At 39.7% G+C, this 22,487-nt stretch overlaps 1 protein-coding gene across 1 annotated transcript; it reads left to right on the top strand.

Annotated features, from left to right (window-relative positions):
* Positions 1 to 19,123: 19,123 nt before the first annotated feature.
* On the top strand, positions 19,124 to 22,446 carry LOC101264284 (uncharacterized). The gene is made up of 5 exons (XM_004250404.5): positions 19,124 to 19,629; positions 19,712 to 20,222; positions 20,309 to 20,510; positions 21,168 to 21,644; positions 21,723 to 22,446. Exons 1-5 carry the CDS (start codon positions 19,284 to 19,286, stop codon positions 22,149 to 22,151), a joined length of 1,965 nt encoding a protein of 654 aa, XP_004250452.1. The 5' UTR covers positions 19,124 to 19,283; the 3' UTR covers positions 22,152 to 22,446.
* Positions 22,447 to 22,487: the final 41 nt, after the last annotated feature.

A 22,487-nucleotide genomic window follows, 5' to 3' on the forward strand; every position in this document is an offset into this window, starting at 1 on the left:
ATGGCGCAATACATCCTTCAGATCGCTAGGCCTACCCTTGGCACAAAAGGGTCACATGCATGTTTAGGACACGATATATTTGTTTAAATGTTTATGTGTTATGTTGCTTTGATTGAGGATATCGTAAACCCACTCCCAGCCAAAATTCAAAAGAGTATACAGAAGCCAACATTACAAATGTCCGACCAAAATTCCCGAGTCTCAAGTTTCTCACACAAAATCCATACCATAAATTCTAAATACCGCTCTATCATCTCAGGAAAGTCGAATCACCGCTATGGACAAAAGCAAGAACGTCCAGACGGAGCTCACTGAGGAGGAATTGCGAAGAAAGATCGAGCGAGTCACTCAAGAGATTCAGAGGGTTAAGGAGGAAGGACTCAAAGTAGACGCGACCACGGCGATCTACAAAGCTGCGGTCACAACCTTGGATGAAGATCTGGCGTCACAGATAAAGAGAAAGAAGGAGGTTGAGATGGAAACCGTAAGCCTAAGGAAAAGGTTGAACTTGCTTCGTTTGGAGATACACGAAGGAAAGGCGAGAGAGGCGAAGATAGATATCGAGACTGCTGTGTTGTTGGGCAGAAACGCGGCGCTCGACGAGGAATTGGCGACCCATAGCGACCCAAAGGGCGGAAAATACCTCGCCCATGATCTGGGAGCAGATAACAGTGGCCCCGACCGTGAAGTGACTGAGCAGGATGATGAAGAAGAAATCGTCTACAAGCCTCCATTTTCGACTGTCTGAAAGGAAAGGAATGACGCAGCCACAAGACAAGAAATCTCCAAATGTGGTCTTCTAGAAATCTCAATGTTGTTTTTCAATTCCCTTGTAATCACAACGAAAGAATGAATGGAAAATTTTCATCCTAAAATCCGAACTACGTTGGGCCTGAATTCTCCCCGTGAGATACGTAGGCAGCCTTCCCGGCCCGGCCCCTATCACAGAAAATTTTCATTCTCCTCCATGTTTCGGAGATACGAAGATAAGATCGACGGACGTCGCAAAGCAGCTGCAAAAAGACCATAGCTCAACGTGATTCAGATTTCCCAAGATAGCGCCAAACAAACAAATTCTTGTTTGTTCAAAATATATATCCGTCCTTATTCGTGGGTTAAGATATCCTCAAACAAAATGACTTGTGTGTTTATCTGTTTTATGTGCGATATTATGCATTTTGTACTCTGGATATGCACTAACAAATTTGCCTTTGAGTTGTTTTTACATCTCAGGTACCTTTTACTGATCTGTGTCAATAAAGCTGGCAGATCATCCTTACTTCACCAGATCGAAAGGTCCTACAGATTCCTTCCCTCGATCAAATTCAGACAAAGGAAAAACAGTTATGGGAGACAACAATGACGAAGGGCGTCTTACTGACGTTGTGGTGGCTCAGCCCACTGTAGTGGAACAGAACGAATTGATCATGCAGCTGATGCAACAGATTGCTGAAATGAAAGTTGAAATGCAACGGAGACAGGATGCGCCTCCACCTGGATTTGGTACTAATACTGCTGATGCAAGACCTCCCGTCTACTTCCCTTCATCAAACATAGGTCCAACTCAGAACCAGCCTTCTACACCTGTGCATAATCCGTCTGTGATTGACCTCACAACCCAAAACCCTCCATACGCTTCTGCATCTTACCAAACTCCTTCACCTCTTCCAAATAACCACCCTCAAATACCACCCCATCCTCAGAATACTCAAACTGCCCCACCGCCACAAAATCAAAACCAAACTCAAACTGCCTTCAATACCCAAGCATTTCATCCGCATTTGAGTCAGAACACCAATCCTCAGGCCTACCCACAAAACTACCAGACCGCCCAAAACGCTCCAAGTCCCTCTATAGCTCCACCCCTACCAAAAAGAGCCACCTTCCAAGTTCCCGTTCCTGCCGAGCACGAGGTGCACGGTTCTGAGTTGGATCACTATGAAGAACAGGAAAGAGAATGGAAGGCGAAAGAAGAAGTGAAGATCGATATAAAGGAAGAAATCAAAAGGGCTATGAAAGAGCTGCAGTGCATCCCAGACGCCGTCGGACTTAGCTACGCAGAATTGTGCATCCATCCAGATTTGAACCTTCCCGAAGGTTTTAAAATTCCGAAGTTTGACACCTTCGGAGGAGTGGGCAATCCTATGGCGCATTTGAGAGCGTATTGTGACCAGCTCGTGGGAGTTGGCAGGGATGAGGCCTTGTTGATGCGGCTTTTCAGCCGAAGTCTGTGTGGAGAGGCCCTCGAGTGGTTTACTTCACATGAAACCAGGCAGTGGCCCAGTTGGAATGCATTGGCTAAGGACTTCATTGACCGATTCGCCTACAATGTTGAAATAGTGCCCGATCGGTATTTTCTAGAGAAGATGAAGCAGAAACCAACTGAAAGCTATAGGGAATTTGCCTATAGGTGGAGGAAAGAAGCGGCGAGGGTAAGGCCACCCATGACCGAGAAAGAGATTGTGGAAGTGTTCGTGCGGGTACAGGAGCCTGAGTACTATGATCGAATCATGTTGCTGGTCGGAGCTAAATTCGCTGAGATAGTCAAAGTTGGTGAGACTATCGAAGATGGTCTAAAATCGGGGAAGATAGCCCGTGTATCTGCGTCGCCTGGGTCTTCAGGATTGATAAGAAAGAGAAGAGAGGAAGTTGCCGCTGTCTCGTATGGGGGAAGAAAAACCCCTAGAAACCCGTCACATTCCCAAGATCGTTTCAGGCCTTCCCCAAAGTCCCACCGATCCAACTACCCACAACCCGATCATCCTAATAGCCACAATACTGTCCCCAACTATCAGAATGCTCAAATTTCGTCGTACCAAGGTACACCCTCTAATCTCCAAAATTTTTCTCCCATATTCCCAAATTACCCTCAACCATACCAGATCCCATCCCCTTATCAGAACATTGCTCCCAACTGTGCCAACGTACAGTCGAGCTACCGACCACCTCCGCCCACTTATCAAGTCCGAGCTCCATTATACCAGGACCCCCTCCCGAATTACCAAGCTCCAATGCCAAATTTCCAGGCAAACCCTTATCCCCGGAGCCAAGCTCCTCGTACAAATACCCAAAATTATCAGCGGGTGCCTCCCCCTCGGCAAAGTGGTTATGATACTTCCCGTCCGAGATTTGAAAAAAGGCCTTCAAGGAACTTTACCACACTTGCTGAAAGCCGGACCAAACTATTTGAGAGGCTAGCCGCAGATGGATACATCCACCCTGTGGGGCCCAAACCCGGGGATGTTAACTCGAAGTTCTACAGGCCAGATCAAAGGTGTGCTTATCATTCCAACAGTGTTGGACATGACACGGAAGATTGCATCAACCTCAAGCACAAAATCCAAGACCTGATCGATCAGGAGGTAGTTTCTCTGCAACCGGCGGTGCCAAACGTCAACACAAATCCGTTGCCGAATCATGGAGGTGACAACCTTAATATGATTGAAACGGATGAAGACGGGTGTGGAACAAAGATGATTACCCCTATTGTGCATGAGGACTTGGAAAGGGCTGTCGCTTCTTTAAGCGTCAAAGAAAGGAGGAAGTTTGTTATTCTGACACCTGCAAAGGCTGTTGCCTTGGCGCCTTCGAAAACTCTCGTTAAGCCCAAATTTGTCATTGAAACCGCCGTGGCCCAAGGCATGACCAGGTCCGGAAGGTGCTACACTCCTGATGAGCTTGCTCTCGGAGGACAGAAGAAGGACCATGCTAAGAGGCCGATAAGCGAGGGGGAAGCAGAAGAATTCTGGAGAAGGATGCAACCGAAGGACTATTCCATCGTCAAACATTTAGAGAAGACTCCGGCTCAGATCTCCGTGTGGGCCCTGCTGCTGAGCTCTCAGTCCCACAGGCAAGCCTTAATGAAAGCTCTTGATGATACATACGTACCCTCAGGTACAAGTAGTGATAACGTAGCCGCTATGATTCATCAAGTCATTCGGGGGCACCGAATCAGCTTTTGTGACGATGAGTTGCCGGTCGAAGGAAGATCCCACAACAAAGCGCTACACATTACCGTGATATGTCGTGGAAAGGTTGTCAACTGTGTTTTGGTAGATGATGGGTCCGGTTTGAATATTTGCCCATTGACGACGTTGAGGCAACTAAATTTTGACCTTGGGAAACTGGAGCAGAATCAGGTCAATGTAAGGGCATTTGATGGTGTGCAAAGAGACACCTTAGGGGCTGTGACTTTGACCCTTCAAATGGGCCCCGCAGAGTTCAGTGCGCAATTCCAAGTATTGGACATAGACACTAGCTACAACCTTCTTTTGGGAAGGCCGTTTATCCACATGGCTGGAGCCGTCCCCTCTACTCTCCATCAGATGATGAAGCTTGTGTGGAAAAATGAAGAGTTAGTGATTCACGGCGAGGGAAGTCGCTCGGGCAAGCAGGTGTCGGTCATTGATGAGATGCCGCAAGGCGCAGACTTTTACACGGTGGAGCTGGTGAATGCCACCAACGAAGATTTGGCCCTCAACTCCATGCCAACCGTGTACAAAATGATAGCCACGGTGATGCTGCAAAATGGGTTCGAGCCAGGTTTCGGATTGGGAAGAGATTCCCAAGGAATTATCGAGCCTGTTCCGGTCTTTGCTCAGGGGTCGAAGTATGGTTTGGGGTACATCCCCACAGATGATGATATGAAGATGAAGAGGAGGAGGGATCAAGAGTTGACTAAGCCGATCCCGTATCTCTATCACTCCTTTCCAGTTCGGGAGCACGCCGAGCCTGAAGACGACGGGGAAGGAATCTGTGACCTGTTCGAGGAGATCAATGCCATCATAGAGGAGGAGGCTGAGCCAGCTGGCTTTCGCGATGCTGAACCGGGGGAAATGCTGAAGAATTGGACGTCCACACCAATCCTGATGTCCCGGACTTTTGGGTAGAAAGGAATTATTTTGTGCATGCCAAAATCGGTGGTCGTTCGGAAGAGGCCCGAGACCCACCATTTCTGCATTTTCTTGATTTTGAATTTTGTTATGATTGTTTAAAGGGCGACATGGCCTTGTGCCATGACCCAACTTTGCATCTTGATTCAATTTAAATGAAAGCCTCCTTATTTTGACCTTGTTGATTCGATTGCTTGTTATATTTTACTTTTCTAAATTTTGTCTGTTTATGATTTCAGTAACGTAAGTTACAAACCTGCCAACGTCATGTCATGTCATGAGCTAAACGAACAAAATAAGGCAAATGATGACGAGGCTGACGACTACGACGAAGAAAGTGGGGAACCAGACTATGTAGCAGAAGAGTTTCAACAATTCGAGAATCAACATAAACCAAATCTGGAGGAAACAGAGACGTTAAATTTGGGAGATTCAGAATGTGTCAAAGAGATTAAGATCAGCACTCACCTGAATGAAACTCAGAAGGAGAGCCTGATTCATTTGCTTGCCGAATACCGCGATGTGTTTGTTTGGGAGGTCAGTGACATGCAGGGGCTGAGTACCGATGTCGTATCTCATAAGCTGCCTATCAACCCAGGGTTCGAGCCAGTGAAGCAAAAGACTCGGAAATTCAAGCCTGAGTTGAGTTTGAAGATTAAGGAGGAAATCACCAAGCAGATAGAGTCCCGGTTGGTAGAAGTAACGCAATATCCCACCTGGTTGGCGAATGTCGTTCCGGTCGCCAAGAAAGATGGAAAAATCAGGATTTGCGTTGATTACAGAGATCTCAACAAGGCTAGTCCAAAGGATAATTTCCCGTTGCCAAATATCCATATTCTGATTGACAACTGTGCCAAGCATGAGATGCAGTCATTTGTGGATTGTTACGCGGGTTATCACCAGATTCTGATGGATGAAGAAGACGCGGAGAAAACGGCCTTCATCACGCCTTGGGGGGTATATCACTACAGGGTGATGCCGTTTGGGCTCAAAAACGCCGGTGCCACTTACATGAGAGCCATGACGACTATCTTCCACGACATGATTCACAAGGAAATTGAAGTGTACGTGGACGACGTCATAATTAAATCCCGCGAGAGTTCGGATCATTTGACACACCTGCGAAAATTCTTTGAACGTTTGCGTAAGTACAACTTGAAGCTAAATCCCGCCAAGTGTGCTTTTGGAGTCCCAGCTGGGAAATTGTTAGGGTTTATAGTCAGCAGAAGAGGTATTGAGCTCGACCCTTCCAAGATCAAAGCAATTCAGGAGTTACCTCCGCCTAAGACGAGAAAAGAGGTGATGAGCTTCTTAGGGAGGTTAAACTATATCAGTCGGTTTATAGCACAATCGACGGTGGTATGTGAGCCTATCTTCAAGTTGCTGAAGAAAGATGCCCCAACTAAGTGGACTGAAGAGTGCCAGACCGCTTTCGACGCTATCAAGAGCTACTTGTCTAACCCACCAGTATTGGTTCCTCCGCGAGAAGGGAGTCCTTTGTTGCTATATTTGTCTGTCTCGGATAACGCCTTTGGATGTGTACTTGGTCAACACGACGAGACAGGGAAGAAGGAAAAGGCTATCTACTACATCAGCAAGAAGTTTACTCCGTACGAGTCTCGTTACACTTTGCTGGAAAGAACGTGCTGTGCTATGACGTGGCTTGCCCAGAAGCTGAGGCACTACCTGTCGTCGTATACTACATATCTTATCTCCAGGATGGATCCGTTGAAGTATATTTTCCAGAAAGCGATGCCGACCGGGAAGCTAGCTAAATGGCAAATGCTGTTAAGTGAGTTTGACATCGTGTACGTGACTCAGAAGGCAATAAAAGCACAAGCTTTAGCTGATCATCTTGCGGAAAATCCCGTTGATGAAGAGTATGAACCTCTCAAGACATATTTTCACGATGAAAAAGTGTCATTTGTGGGTGAAGATATCTCTGAAGTTTATCCAGGTTGGAGATTATTCTTCGATGGAGCGGTGAATCACCAGGGTAAAGGTGTTGGAGCAGTCTTGGTATCGGAATCTGGTCAGCACTATCCTATGGCAGCTAAGCTACGGTTCAACTGCACAAACAACATGGCTGAGTATGAAGCTTGCATTCTCGGTTTGAAAATGGCCGTTGACATGAATGTCTACGAGTTACTGGTTATTGGAGATTCAGACCTCTTGATTCATCAGGTTCAAGGAGAATGGGCTGTGAAGAACCCGAAGATTGTACCTTACGTACAATATGTGCAAAATCTGTGTAAAAGGTTTCGCAAAATCGAGTTCATACATACTCCCAGAATACAGAATGAATTAGCTGATGCTCTTGCCACCATCGCTTCAATGATCAAACATCCGGATATTGATTACATCAACCCGCTGGATATAGATTTGAAGGAGCAGCCAGTCCATTGTTCACACGTGGAATCAGAACCAGATGGTTTGCCTTGGTATTTCGACATAAAGAGGTACTTGGAGTCTGGGACATATCCAGAAGACGCCACATCTAATCAAAAGAAGTCGATACGTCGTATGGCTCTCAATTTCTTTTTGAATGGAGAAGTCCTTTACAGGAGGACTCCAGATTTGGGTCTTTTGAGATGCGTGGATGCTGCTGAAGCCGTGAGGCTTATTGAACAGATACATGCTGGAGTCTGTGGCACACATATGAACGGGCTTACCTTGGCAAGAAAAGTCCTTCGAGCCGGTTACTTCTGGATGACTATGGAGAACGACTGTTGCAAATTCGTGCAAAAATGCCATAAATGTCAAGTGCACGGAGATTTGATAAGGGTGCCACCTCACGAACTCAATGCTATGAGTTCACCTTGGCCATTTGTAGCTTGGGGAATGGATGTCATCGGTCCTATAGAACCGGCCGCTTCCAATGGACACAGATTTATTTTGGTTGCCATCGATTATTTCACCAAATGGGTGGAAGCAGCCTCTTACAAATCGGTAACCAAGAAAGTGGTGGCCGACTTTGTCCGCAACAATTTGATCTGCCGATTTGGAGTTCCAGAATCCATCATCACTGATAACGGTGCAAATCTCAACAGTCATCTGATGAAAGAGATATGTGAACAATTTAAGATTATCCACCGAAGGTCAACTGCTTATCTCCCTCAAATGAACGGAGCTGTAGAGGCCGCCAACAAGAACATCAAGAAGATTCTGAGGAAAATGATTGACAAGCAGCGGGGTTGGCATGAAATGTTGCCATATGCTCTACTGGGTTATCGAACGACGGTCAGAACATCAACTGGGGCTACTCCATACTTGCTAGTATACGGAACAGAAGCAGTCGTACCTGTCGAAGTCGAGATACCGTCACTGAGGATCATCCAAGAAGCCGAGCTAAGTAATGCTGAGTGGGTTAGCAAACGGATTGATCAACTAGCCTTGATTGATGAAAAGAGGATGGTTGCTGTTTGTCATGGCCAGTTGTATAGACAAAGAATGACTCGCGCTTTTCACAAAAGAGTAAGAGCCAGAAATTTTGAAGTTGGTCAGTTGGTTCTTAAGCGTATTTTTCCTCATCAAGACGAGTACAAAGGAAAGTTCGCACCAAACTGGCAAGGTCCTTACATGGTCCGCAAAGTACTATCTGGAGGTGCTTTAGTCTTGTCAGAGATGGATGGCGCTGTGTGGCCCAAACATATCAACTCAGATGCTGTCAAGAGATATTACGCGTGAAGTTCGTTTTGCATTTCCCATCATTTACTTGTAATCTTCTGTTTGCTTGTATTTGTTCGAATTTGAGTTCTTATCCCTCTTGTAACGAACTACGTCTGACCTGAATTCTCGAGAACGAGATACGTAGGCGGCCTATGTCGGCTTCGGTCACCCCATTTATTCCCCTTGATTATTCCTTACGTTGGAACTACGTTTGACCTGATTCCTGCCTCAACGGGATACGTAGGCGCCACAACGGCTCGGTCATATACCCAGAAGATTTCCATTTCTCTCCATAATGGAAACTGGGACAGAATTTTTGAGAGGATCTCAAAAATTCATTTGAAGTTGGACTTCTTTAACAAGTCAAAACAGAAGACCAAATTCTACGACCTGAACTACGTTTGACCTGAATTCTCAAGATTGAGATACGTAGGCGGCCTGTGTCGGCTTCGGTCGGTTTCTTTGTAAATTTTATTCTTGTTAACCTTTAAAAGGGAACTACGTTTGACCTGATTCCTGCCGCAACGGGATACGTAGGCGCCACAAGGGCTCGGTCATATCTCTCGTAAGATTTCTATTTCCCCCTTCTACAATAGAAACTGGGACAGAATTTTTGAGAGGGACTCAAAAATTCTCCAAAGGGAACCTTCTCCTCAGCGGATCAAACTAAAGACATTTCGAGTTTGCGACTGGGACAGAATTTTTGAGAAGATCTCAAAAATTCCGAGATTTGTTCGGTTACAATGGAAAGAAGAGCAAGATACTAAACTGGGACAGAAATTTTGACGATGGCCTCAAAATTTCGTCATGGGACTTCCCCACAAGTCCGGAATGCCTCTGAAATTCATTCGACAAGCGTCGGACTCAAAGAAGCTCGTTAAGCCTGACATGACATGACTTGGCATTGACTTTTTCGAGATACTATTTCTTAAAAAATTTCTTGCTTCTCTTAAAAATTTCCCTTTTATATTTCATCTGTTTTGGCATAAGATATTTTCTTATCTATCAAGAGTCGGGAAATCGGGAAATCAACCGAGGACGTCAAGACAAGGAGCAAACGATCGAAGGGATCGACACAGATCAGTATGTTTAAAACTGATAATTTTTCTGTGGATGCAGGTTTATAGCTTCACTTCGAAATCGGCCGAATTCTTCCGACCGATGAATACGGAGAAGGAGAAAACTATCTCCAAAGCCGGTGATTTTATTGAAAGCAAGAAGCATTTCATATCTTTATGCCAAGATGCTTGTGAATGTGTTTGTTTATTTCAAGCCATTCCCCAATACATGAAATTTACAAAGTGCCTGGCCAGATTCAAAGGTGGATCAAAAAGGAATCTTAGCGAAGATTTCACGATTTCTATAGAAGACGCTATTTGCATCGCGTTATCAAAGCAAGATGATTATTGTCGATCAAGACAATGCATTACCTCAGAAGAGACAGCTATGCAATTATTATTTTTATCATTATCGATCAAGTCGATATATTATTTGGAGGTCGTCTTGCCGTTACTATTCACGGGGGCAATATAAATAATTATGCACGACGAGAAGATTTCATGCCTCGTCGAAATTTATACATCGCGAGAAGAATTTATGCCTCGCTGGAATTCATGCATCGCGGAATCATGCATCGCGGAAATCATGCATCGCGAGTCAATAACCATGCATGACGAGAAGATTTCATGCCTCGTCGAAATTTATACATCGCGAGAAGAATTTATGCCTCGCTGGAATTCATGCATCGCGGAATCATGCATCGCGGAAATCATGCATCGCGAGTCAATAATCATGCATGACGAGAAGATTTCATGCCTCGTCGAAATTTATACATCGCGAGAAGAATTTATGCCTCGCTGGAATTCACGCATCGCGGAATCATGCATCGCGGAAATCATGCATCGCGAGTCAATAATCATGCATGACGAGAAGATTTCATGCCTCGTCGAAATTTATACATCGCGAGAAGAATTTATGCCTCGCTGGAATTCATGCATCGCGGAATCATGCATCGCGGAAATCATGCATCGCGAGTCAATAATCATGCATGACGAGAAGATTTCATGCCTCGTCGAAATTTATACATCGCGAGAAGAATTTACGCCTCGCTGGAATTCATGCATCGCGGAATCATGCATCGCGGAAATCATGCATCGCGAGTCAATAATTATGCACGACGAGAAGATTTCATGCCTCGTCAAAATTTATGCACGACGAGAAGAATTCATGCCTCGTCAAAATTTGCACATCGCAAGAAGATTTTATTCTTCGCTGAAAGTTATGCATCGCGAGAAGATTCATATCTCGCAGGAATTTACGTATCGCGGGAAGATATTCATGACCCGCAAGAAGACGTACTTGGATAAAGAAAGAGCAATACTTATCCATTGTCCTCGACTGCATTATGTTATTTCTTATAAAAATAAACATCATGGAGAGCATCGAAGATGACAACAAAAGAAACATCAATATCGCATCAGCATTTATTTATTTATTTCGACATCAAGTATGGAATACATTGAAGATGATATTGCAAAGCACAAGGCATAAGCTTTATTTGCTGGACGTCAGACCGATCGAGTCGACGTCGAACATGGAGGAGAACAATGAAGTGTCGACATGGTAAAAGACACTGTCTCCCATCCTAATTGCATTTTTTAAGCTGACGAGTTTTATCTCAGTCTTTGTCGTGAGCATCCAAAAGGATGAATTCTCCAAAAACCACAGGTGCGGACGACATCAAAAAGGATGCAGCACAACGTGGAACTTTTTCTTAGCAGCGAACTGGGGCACAGTCCAAAGAGGAGTGTCAAACTCTTAAGACGCGAGCAGAGGAGCGACTTCCACCACAATCGAACCACCCTCTCGAGGCTTACGGGTTTTTCTCTAGTTCTGTCAGTTTCTGTCTAGCTTCCGAAAGTTTTGTTTTATCAGAAGCAAGTTTCCAATCTGAGTGACAATACGCCAAAAGATTTGGAAATTATGTCCGTGTAAGTTCTTACCTATGGATGTGAAGAGCTCCACATTCATGGCTAAGAGGTTACAAGCCTCTTTTTCATACTCGTTTAATGTGTCACTCGTCCAAAACCGAAGGTTAGCTAGCATAATAGTTTTCCTTTTCCAACGATCGAGTCGAACTACACACAGCCTGATTCCGAAGGTTTAAGGGTATGTAGGCGGATTCAATGTTGAAAACTCGGCTGTATTCCAACATTCGCTCTCGAATTCTATTCTCGAGCATTTCGATACCTTCATAATTCGGTGTCGAGGTGGCTTTTGATTCTTTGAAATCGTGCGGTAAATCAAGCTTATCAAACTACAGGTGGCCTGAATTCTCACATAGCCTGAGATATGTAGGAGACCCGTTTGCAAGGGTTCGGCCATAATTCCTAAACTCTTTGTCAAACCCTTCTTTTTAAAAGCGAATGGAGTTGGTCAAAATTGGTTCGGTCAACTTCATTTTCCTCGAGTTGCTTGCATCAACCCAAGTAAAATGAGGGACAGTTGTTGACACCTAATTTTTGACCCGCGTTGGTATAAATTAATTATCGAGCTTCATGAGTTTTCAAATTATTTAAGTTAATTGGTTTTATAAATCTTGCGAAAATAAGATAGATGTATATATATACATATATGTATATACATATATGTATATACATATATGTATATGTATATGTATATGTGTGTATCTTAAAAGCTTCCCTTCCTCCAGCCCACTTCCTTTCCTCATCCCAACCCAATTCAAACCCAACAGCCCATTTCCCTTTTGTTTATTTTCAGCCCAAATCCCTTTTATTTTAACCCAACCCATTTCCCAACCCAATTCAAACCCAACAGCCCATTTCCCTTTTGTTTATTTTCAGCCCAAATCCCTTTTATTTTAACCCAACCCATTTCCCAACCCGGCCCCATCCTTTTTCCCTTACCCGCTCCGACCCGTCTCACCCCATTCTTCTTCCCCTTTCCATCGTGATTTCCAGGAAAAAATGAAAAGAACAGATGCCTCCCAGAAAGCGCCCTCACGCGTTTTCCAGAAACCTCACGCCCACGCGACCCTCTCCCCGTGCTCTCTCCCTCTCTCCCGCGTCTCCCCCACGCTCGCTCTCTCCTTCCCCTCTCGACAGAAACCCAGAAAAACAGACCGACTCCTGCAAACGCCAACAACCCCACACTCTTCTCCTTCCATCTTTCTCTTCGCGTGAATCAGAAGGAAGCACAGAGACCCATACCCTGTCAAGCAGGTCTGCGAAACGTCGTAGTCGCCCTCGCCACACGCATCGTTCCTTGATGGGTTTGACCCAAAGAGAAAATTCAAGTTTCAAACTCGTCATTCCCGCCCTCCCTTTTCATCGGAACACCTAATTCTCTCGCTATATAAACCCCTCTTCCTTCTCCAAAAAGGGGGTTAGAAATTTCGGGTCTGAAAAGGTGTTTAGGTTGAAACTATTGTTGGCTTCTTGGTAGAAATTTTCTGGAAAATTCTTTCGACTTGGCTGTTGTCGATTTTTGGTTGTTGTCGACTTTCGTTGGCTGTCGTGGTTTTGGCTGAAAGAAAAAATAAAATCCCCTGATATAAGATACCAAAGATAGTTGAAAATTTTCGGAAGAAGAGAAACCATTTCGACGAAGCATTAGTGTGACATTTTGGTTCAAGCATCCGAGATAGAGGGTGGTTTGAGGTCTTGATAGTGTCGCTGCTTCTTTGCTCGTTCCCGCTCCAGTCGCTGCTCTCGAAAAGGTAATCTTCCCCTGCCTTCTTTCCGTCTTCTTGTTTCTTCTGTCTCGAAGTTGTTTCTTCGTCGTTTCGTGCTATGGGTTATCTACTGTTATTCGTTTTGGCGAGCCTCTCATGTGCTGGGTCTATTTGTCAAATGTGTGAACGTTAAGCATATGGTTTGTTTGCCGTAACTGCAGGATGTCGCATGTGTCATATAACATGATGTTGTTCTATTATGTTTTCTCGTCTGAGGCTGCTCATATGTTGATTATGAGTGTGTCATAGCGTAAATCGTATCGCATTGGTCTTAAGTTGGTTCTGTTCTATGATATATATGACTTGTAGATTAAATATAGAATGTTATTTGTTGGGTTTAGCTCGAATTCATGATATATCACACGTCGTAGTTTTGCCCGTCACACTTGCTCGTTTGTGTTGTTAGTTTTGTTTATCACGTGGTCATCATGGCATAGATGTTTACGTATCAGTATTTAGGACCGTTTTGGCTGGAATTTGGTTTGTAACGCGAAGTTTATCGCTATTTCGTGCTGTTTCTCTGAAGTTTTCATTGATTAGCATCTGTTGGGAATTCGAGTCCATGTGGTCCAGTTGGAGGAGGGGGGGGGGGGGGAAATGAGCTGTTGGGGGTTGCTTCCTAATTGTCTAAATGTTTGATTGTTATTGATATGGAGAAGGCCTTTACTGCCTACCCTAACTTCATCGATACATAGTTGTGTATGCTTAGCGAAATTACATAACCTTTTCTTGAGACTTTAGCATTTGATTGTTATAAGTTACCGGTTGCCTTCTTCTTGTTAGACTTTGACTTAAGTGTTTCAGAATATGCATGCTTTCTGTTGTTTCAAAGCTTGTGAGGAATGTTCGAGGTCATTTGGATTTATCACGCAAATACGTTTATGTCATATGTCAACTAAGTACGGAATGAATAACTTAGTTGCCTACTTTCACTTAGTGCTGTGTATTCTATATTTGCCATTTTTGCTTAGGTAATTTGTCATGTGGTAAGTGGCGTGATTTGAATTATTAAGTTCTTTAGAATTTGTTTCCCTATATTAATCATCCTTGTCTTAAATTAAATCTTGTTGTTGTTATTGTTTGGGATGTTGTCTTGATTTATCTTGTATGTATTGCGGTTTCGATTATGCGATATACTAATCATTGTTTCCATCTTTATGCATGTAACACCGTCTGAGTTTATTATTAAACTCTCGTCTTCTTTATTTCGAGAGAGCCGTAAAGGCTCAAAAGTCTTTCATTAGAGCCAGGCCTTGAAACAGACAAGGAGATTCCGAAGTTGAAAGTATTGAAGAAGAATCCAAAGGCGAATTAGAATATTTTCTTATTGTGTTGTATTTTATTTGTAATGGGCATAAGCCCTTATCGTTTTACTTTCTTGTATTTCTTTTATATGTTTAGATTAGGACAGGTAAATGGGTTAAAAACCCAAAAACAGGTGGGTCCAAAACTCGGTCAAGGCGAACAGAACCCGAGTTTGGACCCAAATCTCTCTCTCTCTCTCCCTCCCCGTTACTTGTTTTACATGTTTGTGTAGACTATCGATAGTCTAGGTTTAGAAACTCCAAACCCCTCCGACGCCTTTTATTTTATCAAAATTAAAATAAATCTTAAAACAATAAAGTTTCAAATTCACGAGTTGACTTAGAATTAAAAAGTTTAAAAAAGAGTTAACTTTAAACGGATTTTAAAGCAATAATGTTTTATTAAGTTTGATTAAGATTTGAGAAATCTAGCTTTAAAAAATTCGCTAGCCTTTAAAAAATAGTCAAATAAGTTAATCGTCGGAAAACCGTATTAACGGAGTATCTTAGGTGCCTTAAACACCTTCCTAAGATACTAATAGGAATCCCGAACCCTTAAAATGTTTCAAAACAATTTTTCTGTTTAAGTTGTTTAGAAACGAAGTTTTCTTGATTTTTCTTAAAAATTAAGTGGCGACTCCTAAAAGTCGAAAATAAACTCTTTTCGAAAATCACCACCCTTTTTTCGATAAAACAACGCCTACTAAATAATATAAGAACTCCATCTATCTCCACAAATTAAAATCACAAATCCAAACACTGATTCCATATCGTGATATGATATCACATGGCTAAACGCCTACTAAATAATATAAGAACTCCATCTATCTCCACAAATTAAAAATCACATATCCAAACACTGATTTCATATCGTAATATGATATCGCACGGCTAAATACCTACTGAATAATATAAGAACTCCATCTATCTCTACGAATTAATAATAAATAAACTATGAAATCATATCTAGTAACATAAATTAATAATAAATATACTGTGAATTCACATCTAGTTGCACCTAGATGAAGCAACTACCATAGGATATTTATAAGTATTGGTATATGTAAATGAGATAGTTTGTCCTGATCTCATACGTGCTCCATTATTGACAAGACAATCATTAATGGCAACTCTCTTGAAAATCATAGGATTTATAAGTTTTGATGAAGCAAATTCACCACATGCAATGTGAATACTACCACATTTTGACTCACATCCATTCACAATTTGTACTCTATATTGTGGAATGCCACCAATTGTACCTATTGCACCTTGAGATACTTGGATTCTTGATTTTGGGCATGTTGTCACCATATTTTCACTATGACTTTCTTCAATAGCATTATCTTTCTTCTCTAGCCTCAATGCATCATCAGTTTGCATCACTATGATACAATATTTCAAAAAAAAAAATGTATATGAGTAACAAAAAATTAACTTCAAGATTTTTGATCGAACGTTTGTTTAAGACATATATAGTAAAAAGAGTAAGCATGCTTTTAAAACTAGGTTTCATTCATTGATAAGAAAAAGAAAAAACATGAACGGGGATTGGATTGATGAGAAAATAGAATCCAAGGTCACGAACAGTGATTCAGTTGATGATGAAGAGAGAGAATTCTTGATTTTTAAAACAGTCTGGTGATTAATTAACTTTTTTCCATACTACTCAAACGCTTTGTAAACTCATTGTTTGTTTCTACGTATTGGAGATATAATACATGCATGTAAGTAGTTTAATTGAAATAACAAATTAAAACCTTAGATTTTCTAATTTTTCTTTTATTTCTATAGCAAAAAACAACAATAAAACACACATAATAGATAATTTCTTAATATATGTTTAAGTTTTAATGGACAGAGTTAACGATTATTAAAAAGGGGAAAACAAGAGAGAAAAACAATTAAATAAAGAGAGCAAATATACCAGAGAATGAAACAAGCAAGAAAATCATATAAACCATGAAAATGCTCTTCATTGTCTTTTTTAATTTGAAAATTGTATTCTTCAATAGTAAGAACAATTTATTAATTGAGGGTACGTATTATTATAATTTAATAGTACTGAATTTATAGTTTTCAATCACCTCATATTAAAGGTAATTCTCATTTCTCTATGGAAACATTAATTATTATTCTTTTTAAAAAGGAAAACATTTAGTAGGTCAAAATATATTATAATATAAGGAAAAATGTACTCAAGTTTTAAGAAAATTGCATTGGGCACTTACTGAATGTTTTGTGCAAATAAAAATTGGTAATATTTTTAAGGGGAAACGGGCTTTTTTAGTTTCTGTATTAAGGCTATATTTTTATTTTAGTTCTTGTATAATCTAACTTATTACTATTAACCTTCAATTATATCAAGTGAGTGATTTTGATTCTTCAACTAACAAATTAAAAAAAAAAATTAACAGAGAATTCACTGGTAAAAAGGATAGTTCGGATATTTCATTTTAATTCTCTCTTTTTGAAAAACAAGTTAAGTCTTCCATGTCTCTATCTTGAAGAACAAATTGATCAATCTGAGCTACAATTTCAACAAAACCAACTTGATAAGCATTAACCTTCCCTCTTACATCGACGAAAGATAGATTTGCAGCGAAAATTCTTTTTAAAAGTTGTATGTTTTCTCAAGCAATAACTTTAAAAATACTCGTATTTCTCCTTTTAGCAGTGAATTTTCTGTTAACTTTTTCGGATCTGTTAATTAAACTATTAAAATCACTCACTTGATATAATTGAAGGTCAATAGTGCTAAGTTAGATAACACAAGTACTAAAATAAGAAATTAGCCTTAATATAAGGACTAAAAATGATGTTTTCCGTATTTTTAAAAAATGAAAAAAGAATCATCTCTATATATAGGTAAAATAAAATAATGATATTGTATAGTATGAGGAAATTTTAACTTGTTTATTACTAATAATGATGACGAGGTACAATTAATCATCAAGAACAAAATATTTCGTGTTATTTGTGTTCCCTTTTTGATTCGTCAAAAAAATTATTCGCTACTGCAACGATTTTGCAAAATGTGATTTTTTTTAAAAGAATATTCAAATCGCTACCTTGGCAGCGATTTTCAAAATAATTTTTTTTAAAAACAAAATTAAAAATCGTTGTCTAGGTAGCGATTTGAATTTTTTTTAAAAAAAAAAAAGTTACATTTTGCAAAATCGCTGCAGTAGCAGCGATTTTGCTTTTTCCGGTGGAGTAAATTGTTGTTGTTCCAGTGATTTTGCCGTTTTGGTTAATATAAAATTTTATATACCGTTTTAGAATTTTTGTTAATATTTTATACCTTTTAGGCTCCGAACTCTATGTTTAACATAATCCATCGTTTACTTGTCAATATCTTCCATTGTTGTAAACATGTGATTTATAATCTTGAAAATGAGACATTGCTCCATTGCATTCAAAAATATAATCAAGTATGTAAGTGAGAACTCAACAGGATTCAGAATATAATCAAGTATATACATATGTAATTTTTCAATAAAAACATTCCTTTGGCATCCGAGTTAGCTTCACCCCAAGTGAAATATGTAATCTGATGGTGTAAATATTTCTTACAATTATGATAGTGTATATAACTTAAATTGTAACCTCGTTAGAGATGATATCATCCGTGATCACACTTATTACTCTTCTCCTCAACAAGAAAAGTAAACGATGAGAAGTTGTGATCATTGACAAGAAAATGCCTTACGTACGTCAAACAAGCGAAAGAAGTCGTTTTTCTCTTCTTCTTTTTTTTTATAGATTTCACTTGTTTTGATTTTTTTTTATTGCGTGACTTAAATTATTTTGTTTTTAAATTAATTTTTCTTCTTCTAAATTATGACTTCCACTTAGTTTGCTTTTGAATTCCATTATTATTACGCGTTGCGGTTAAATTGAAGCGCCATTTATTTGACCAAAAATGGACATTGAAATAATATTATTTTATATACTATCATAATAGTATTTCAAATTACTCGTAATGGAATTAAAGTCACATCGTATATATCTTCCACGTAATATAAGTAATAAAAACATTTTGAGAATTGCAAATGATCACATTTTCTAAAAAATAATAATAAAAAAAATAATTAATTCGAGTATAAGGTCATTAAAAAAATCTTATACTGAATTTGAGTCACATTGCATATATCTTGCACAAAATACAATACATAAAACATTTTGAAAATTAATCTGATTGATTTTTAAAGCTATATATCGAATCATATGAATCCATTTTAGTTTAAATTTGAGACATCTATAGAAAGAAAATCAAGTTCAATACACTTCTATTTTCAATCATTTTCTCTAAAAAAATTACTATGTTAACTTTATCCCTCTAATTGTAATTGACCAATTTTTTCGTACCATTTTGAAATAAAAAATTTGGTCAATTTTTTGCTACTACGTGTTTTTAATCTTAAAAAACAACTACTCTTATTTAAAATATGTATAATCATTAAATATATTTTAAGAGAATCGAAACTTACATGCATATTCCCTAATTATCATAATTTCTCCTATAAATACTCTTCACTTCCCATTCTATCAAACACATTAAATTATTATCCATCTTTATAATAATTCACATATCTAAAACCTTAGCCTATATATATATATATATTTTTTTTTTTCTCCTTTTTAATTTTCTTTGCGAGTAACATGGATTTGGGGCAATTAATGTTGAGAGAAACTCAAATAATAGATCACAATAATAAGGAAAAAAAGTATAGTAATTATAATTCTAGTGCTACTTCTTCAATTGCTTCACATGAAGATTTGAGGAGTAGAATTGAATCATTTCATATGCTAGAAAAGGCTAATATTTCTAAGACTGAATCTACAGAAAAGAAACTTTCATGGCTACGTTCACAGATTATTGGTGAAAACGTCGATTTCGAATCGCCTTTTGGGAAACGTAGGCTTACTTATGCTGATCATACTGCCTCTGGAAGATCCCTTCACTATATCGAAAACTATATCATCAATAACGTCCTTCCTTTCTATGGTATGTTCGTTTATCTTACGTACGTACTCCTTCATCCTTAACCAGAAGAGAAAGATAACAACTATTGTATTATTTTGTACAGGTAATAGTCATACTAGTGATAGTCATGTGGGATACCAAACAACAAAATTAGTGCATGAAGCAGCTGCTTATGTGAAGAAATGCTTAGGTGGAGGAGATGAAGATGCTATTATATTTTGTGGTTCTGGTTCTACTGCTGCTATCAAAAGGCTACAAGAAGTTATGGGGATTTCAATCCCTTCTATACTAAGAGAAAAAGTACTCACAAAATGCTATCGTAATGAAATGAAAGAGAGATGGGTGGTGTTTGTTGGACCTTATGAACATCACTCTAACATTCTTTCATGGAGACAAAGTTTAGCTGAAGTTGTGGAGATTGGATTGAACGAAAACGGGCTAGTAGATATGGAAGCATTGAGGGATCAGCTTGAGTTGTATAAGTCTACGAATAGACCATTGTTGGGTTCGTTCTCAGCTTGTAGTAATGTTACTGGGACTTATTCTGATACAAGAGCTATCGCTCGTCTACTTCATAGAAATGGAGCTTTTGCTTGCTTTGATTTCGCAGCAAGGTATGCTAATAGAGTTAAGACTTCTATATACTGACAGTACTAAGTATGTCGCGAAAAGATGACTAATATATGGTGTTGTGTTGCAGTGGTCCATACGCGAAAATAGAGATGAGATCAGGAGAGATGGATGGATATGATGCTGTTTTTATTAGTCCTCATAAGTTTCTTGGAGGTCCAGGCACACCTGGAATTCTTGTAATGAACAAAGCACTCTATAGATTGAGAACTTTACCTCCATCTACTTGTGGAGGAGGTACTGTTGATTTTGTCAACCCCTACAATGAAAAGGTAAAGAATTATGAATTTAATTTTATATATTTTGTATTGTCCTTTTCATTCTTATAGATCTAGATGTCCTTTTCTCCTTTATTTGTGTCAATTGTGAGTTGGCACAATTTGTCCAAAGAGGTTGATGGATGAATTTGACTGTCATTTATTAGTGACATAGAGTTTCTTGTCATTTTCCTTCTAGAAATATTTGGGATAGTTGATAAGTAGACTAATAAGTCAAATAAAGAATTTCAGACAGGCAAAATTCTTGTACTTGAAAAAAATGATTTGACTTTTAGATTTAGTGGCACAATGGCATGACATTTCAACAACCAACTGTAAATTGAGTTGTAAGTGCATGCTCTCTTCTTCCATTACCAGTCTCTAGATATATTTAAAGGAAATACGTCATCAACATACACAGTATAGTTCCACAAGTGAACCCAAAGAAGAGTATGATATACGTGACCTTACCCTTATCTTTGTAAAATAGAGAGGTTGTTTCAAATAGACATCATATTTAAATAAATAATGGAGAAGAAATTAAGCTATAGTAGAGAAATTCAACTGCTTTTGTAAAGTTTCTATCTTTGTGTGTTGAAATTTTCTTTCTGCTTAGCTCTCATGATAATTCTGAAGCTAAAAGTCTCTTATGATGTGCAATAAAATTACTAGGACACACTCTATGTGGAGAATATTGAAGAAAGGGAAGATGCAGGAACACCACCAATTATTCAGAAAGTGAGAACAGCACTTGCATTTTGGGTGAAAGAGTTCATAAGTCACAAAATAATTGAAAGAATGGAACACACTTACATTGAACTTGCACTACAAAGGCTTCTCCCAAATCCTAACATATGGATTTTGGGAAATGTAACAGCAAAGAGACAAGCTGTGCTTTCTTTTCTCATTTATACTACAACTTACTCTTCGTCAAGTGATGGGAGTGGTGAAGACAATGAGTTTTACTTATGGAGAGAGACGGGGAACAAGAAAGATAAGCCACTTCACGGCCCTTTTGTTGCTAAGCTGCTTAATGACCTATTTGGTATTCAAGCTAGAGGAGGATGTGCTTGTGCAGGACCCTATGGGCATATCTTGCTCAAGGTTGATGAACCTCGTTCTCTAGCGTTCAAAGATGCAATTGAGATGGTGAGTGCCTCCACATATGTTTTCTACACTCCAAAACATTATTTGGTAGTCTAACACGAGTTTTCTTTGTCTTAACAGGGCTATAGTGGAGTGAAGCCGGGATGGACAAGGGTCAGTTTCCCCTACTACATGTCCAAGGAAGAATTTGAGTTCATTCTAGCAGCATTAGAATTCATAGCCATTTATGGACAAAGGTTCCTTCCTATGTACCATTTCAACTGGAAGAGTGGTGCTTGGACTTTCAAGAAAAAAGCTTTCAAGGAGGCACTCATAGGAAGAGATCACCATTGCAATTTTTGTGGCTCACCAATGAAGGGGTTGAACCTAGGTTGCCACGACACTGAAGAGAACAACCATGTAGAAAGCCCCGCAAAAGAAGGTCTCATTTGCAAGTACGTAAAGTACCTTGAAATAGCCAAGCGCATTGCTAGCCTCCTTCCCAAATTCCCAGCTCAACGGTCCATACCTGAAGAAATAAGCCCTAACCTAGTACCCTTCAGAGTCTGAAGATTGAAATCACATCGCTGAGCGTATACTTTTGGAAAGAGAATGCTCTTTCTCACTCTCCAATATGATCATGTAGTTGTCTAATCTTTGGTTGGGCAAATACAAGGGTAATTACATGTAATAAACTAGAAGGATACGATGGCATGAGTATACTATACTTCAATATTTTCTTTCTTCATGTAATAAACTAGAAGGATACAATGGCACAAGCATGCATTACTTCAAAAAAAAAGTTCATGTAATAACTAGAAGGATATGATGGCATGAGTAAACTATACTTCAATATTTTCTTTTTCCTTGTGATTGTTATGAAATTCATGTTTAATTGATTAGAAA

Source organism: Solanum lycopersicum, chromosome 11 (genome assembly GCF_036512215.1).
Source record: "Solanum lycopersicum chromosome 11, SLM_r2.1".
In the NCBI taxonomy this organism is placed as follows: domain Eukaryota; kingdom Viridiplantae; phylum Streptophyta; class Magnoliopsida; order Solanales; family Solanaceae; genus Solanum; species Solanum lycopersicum.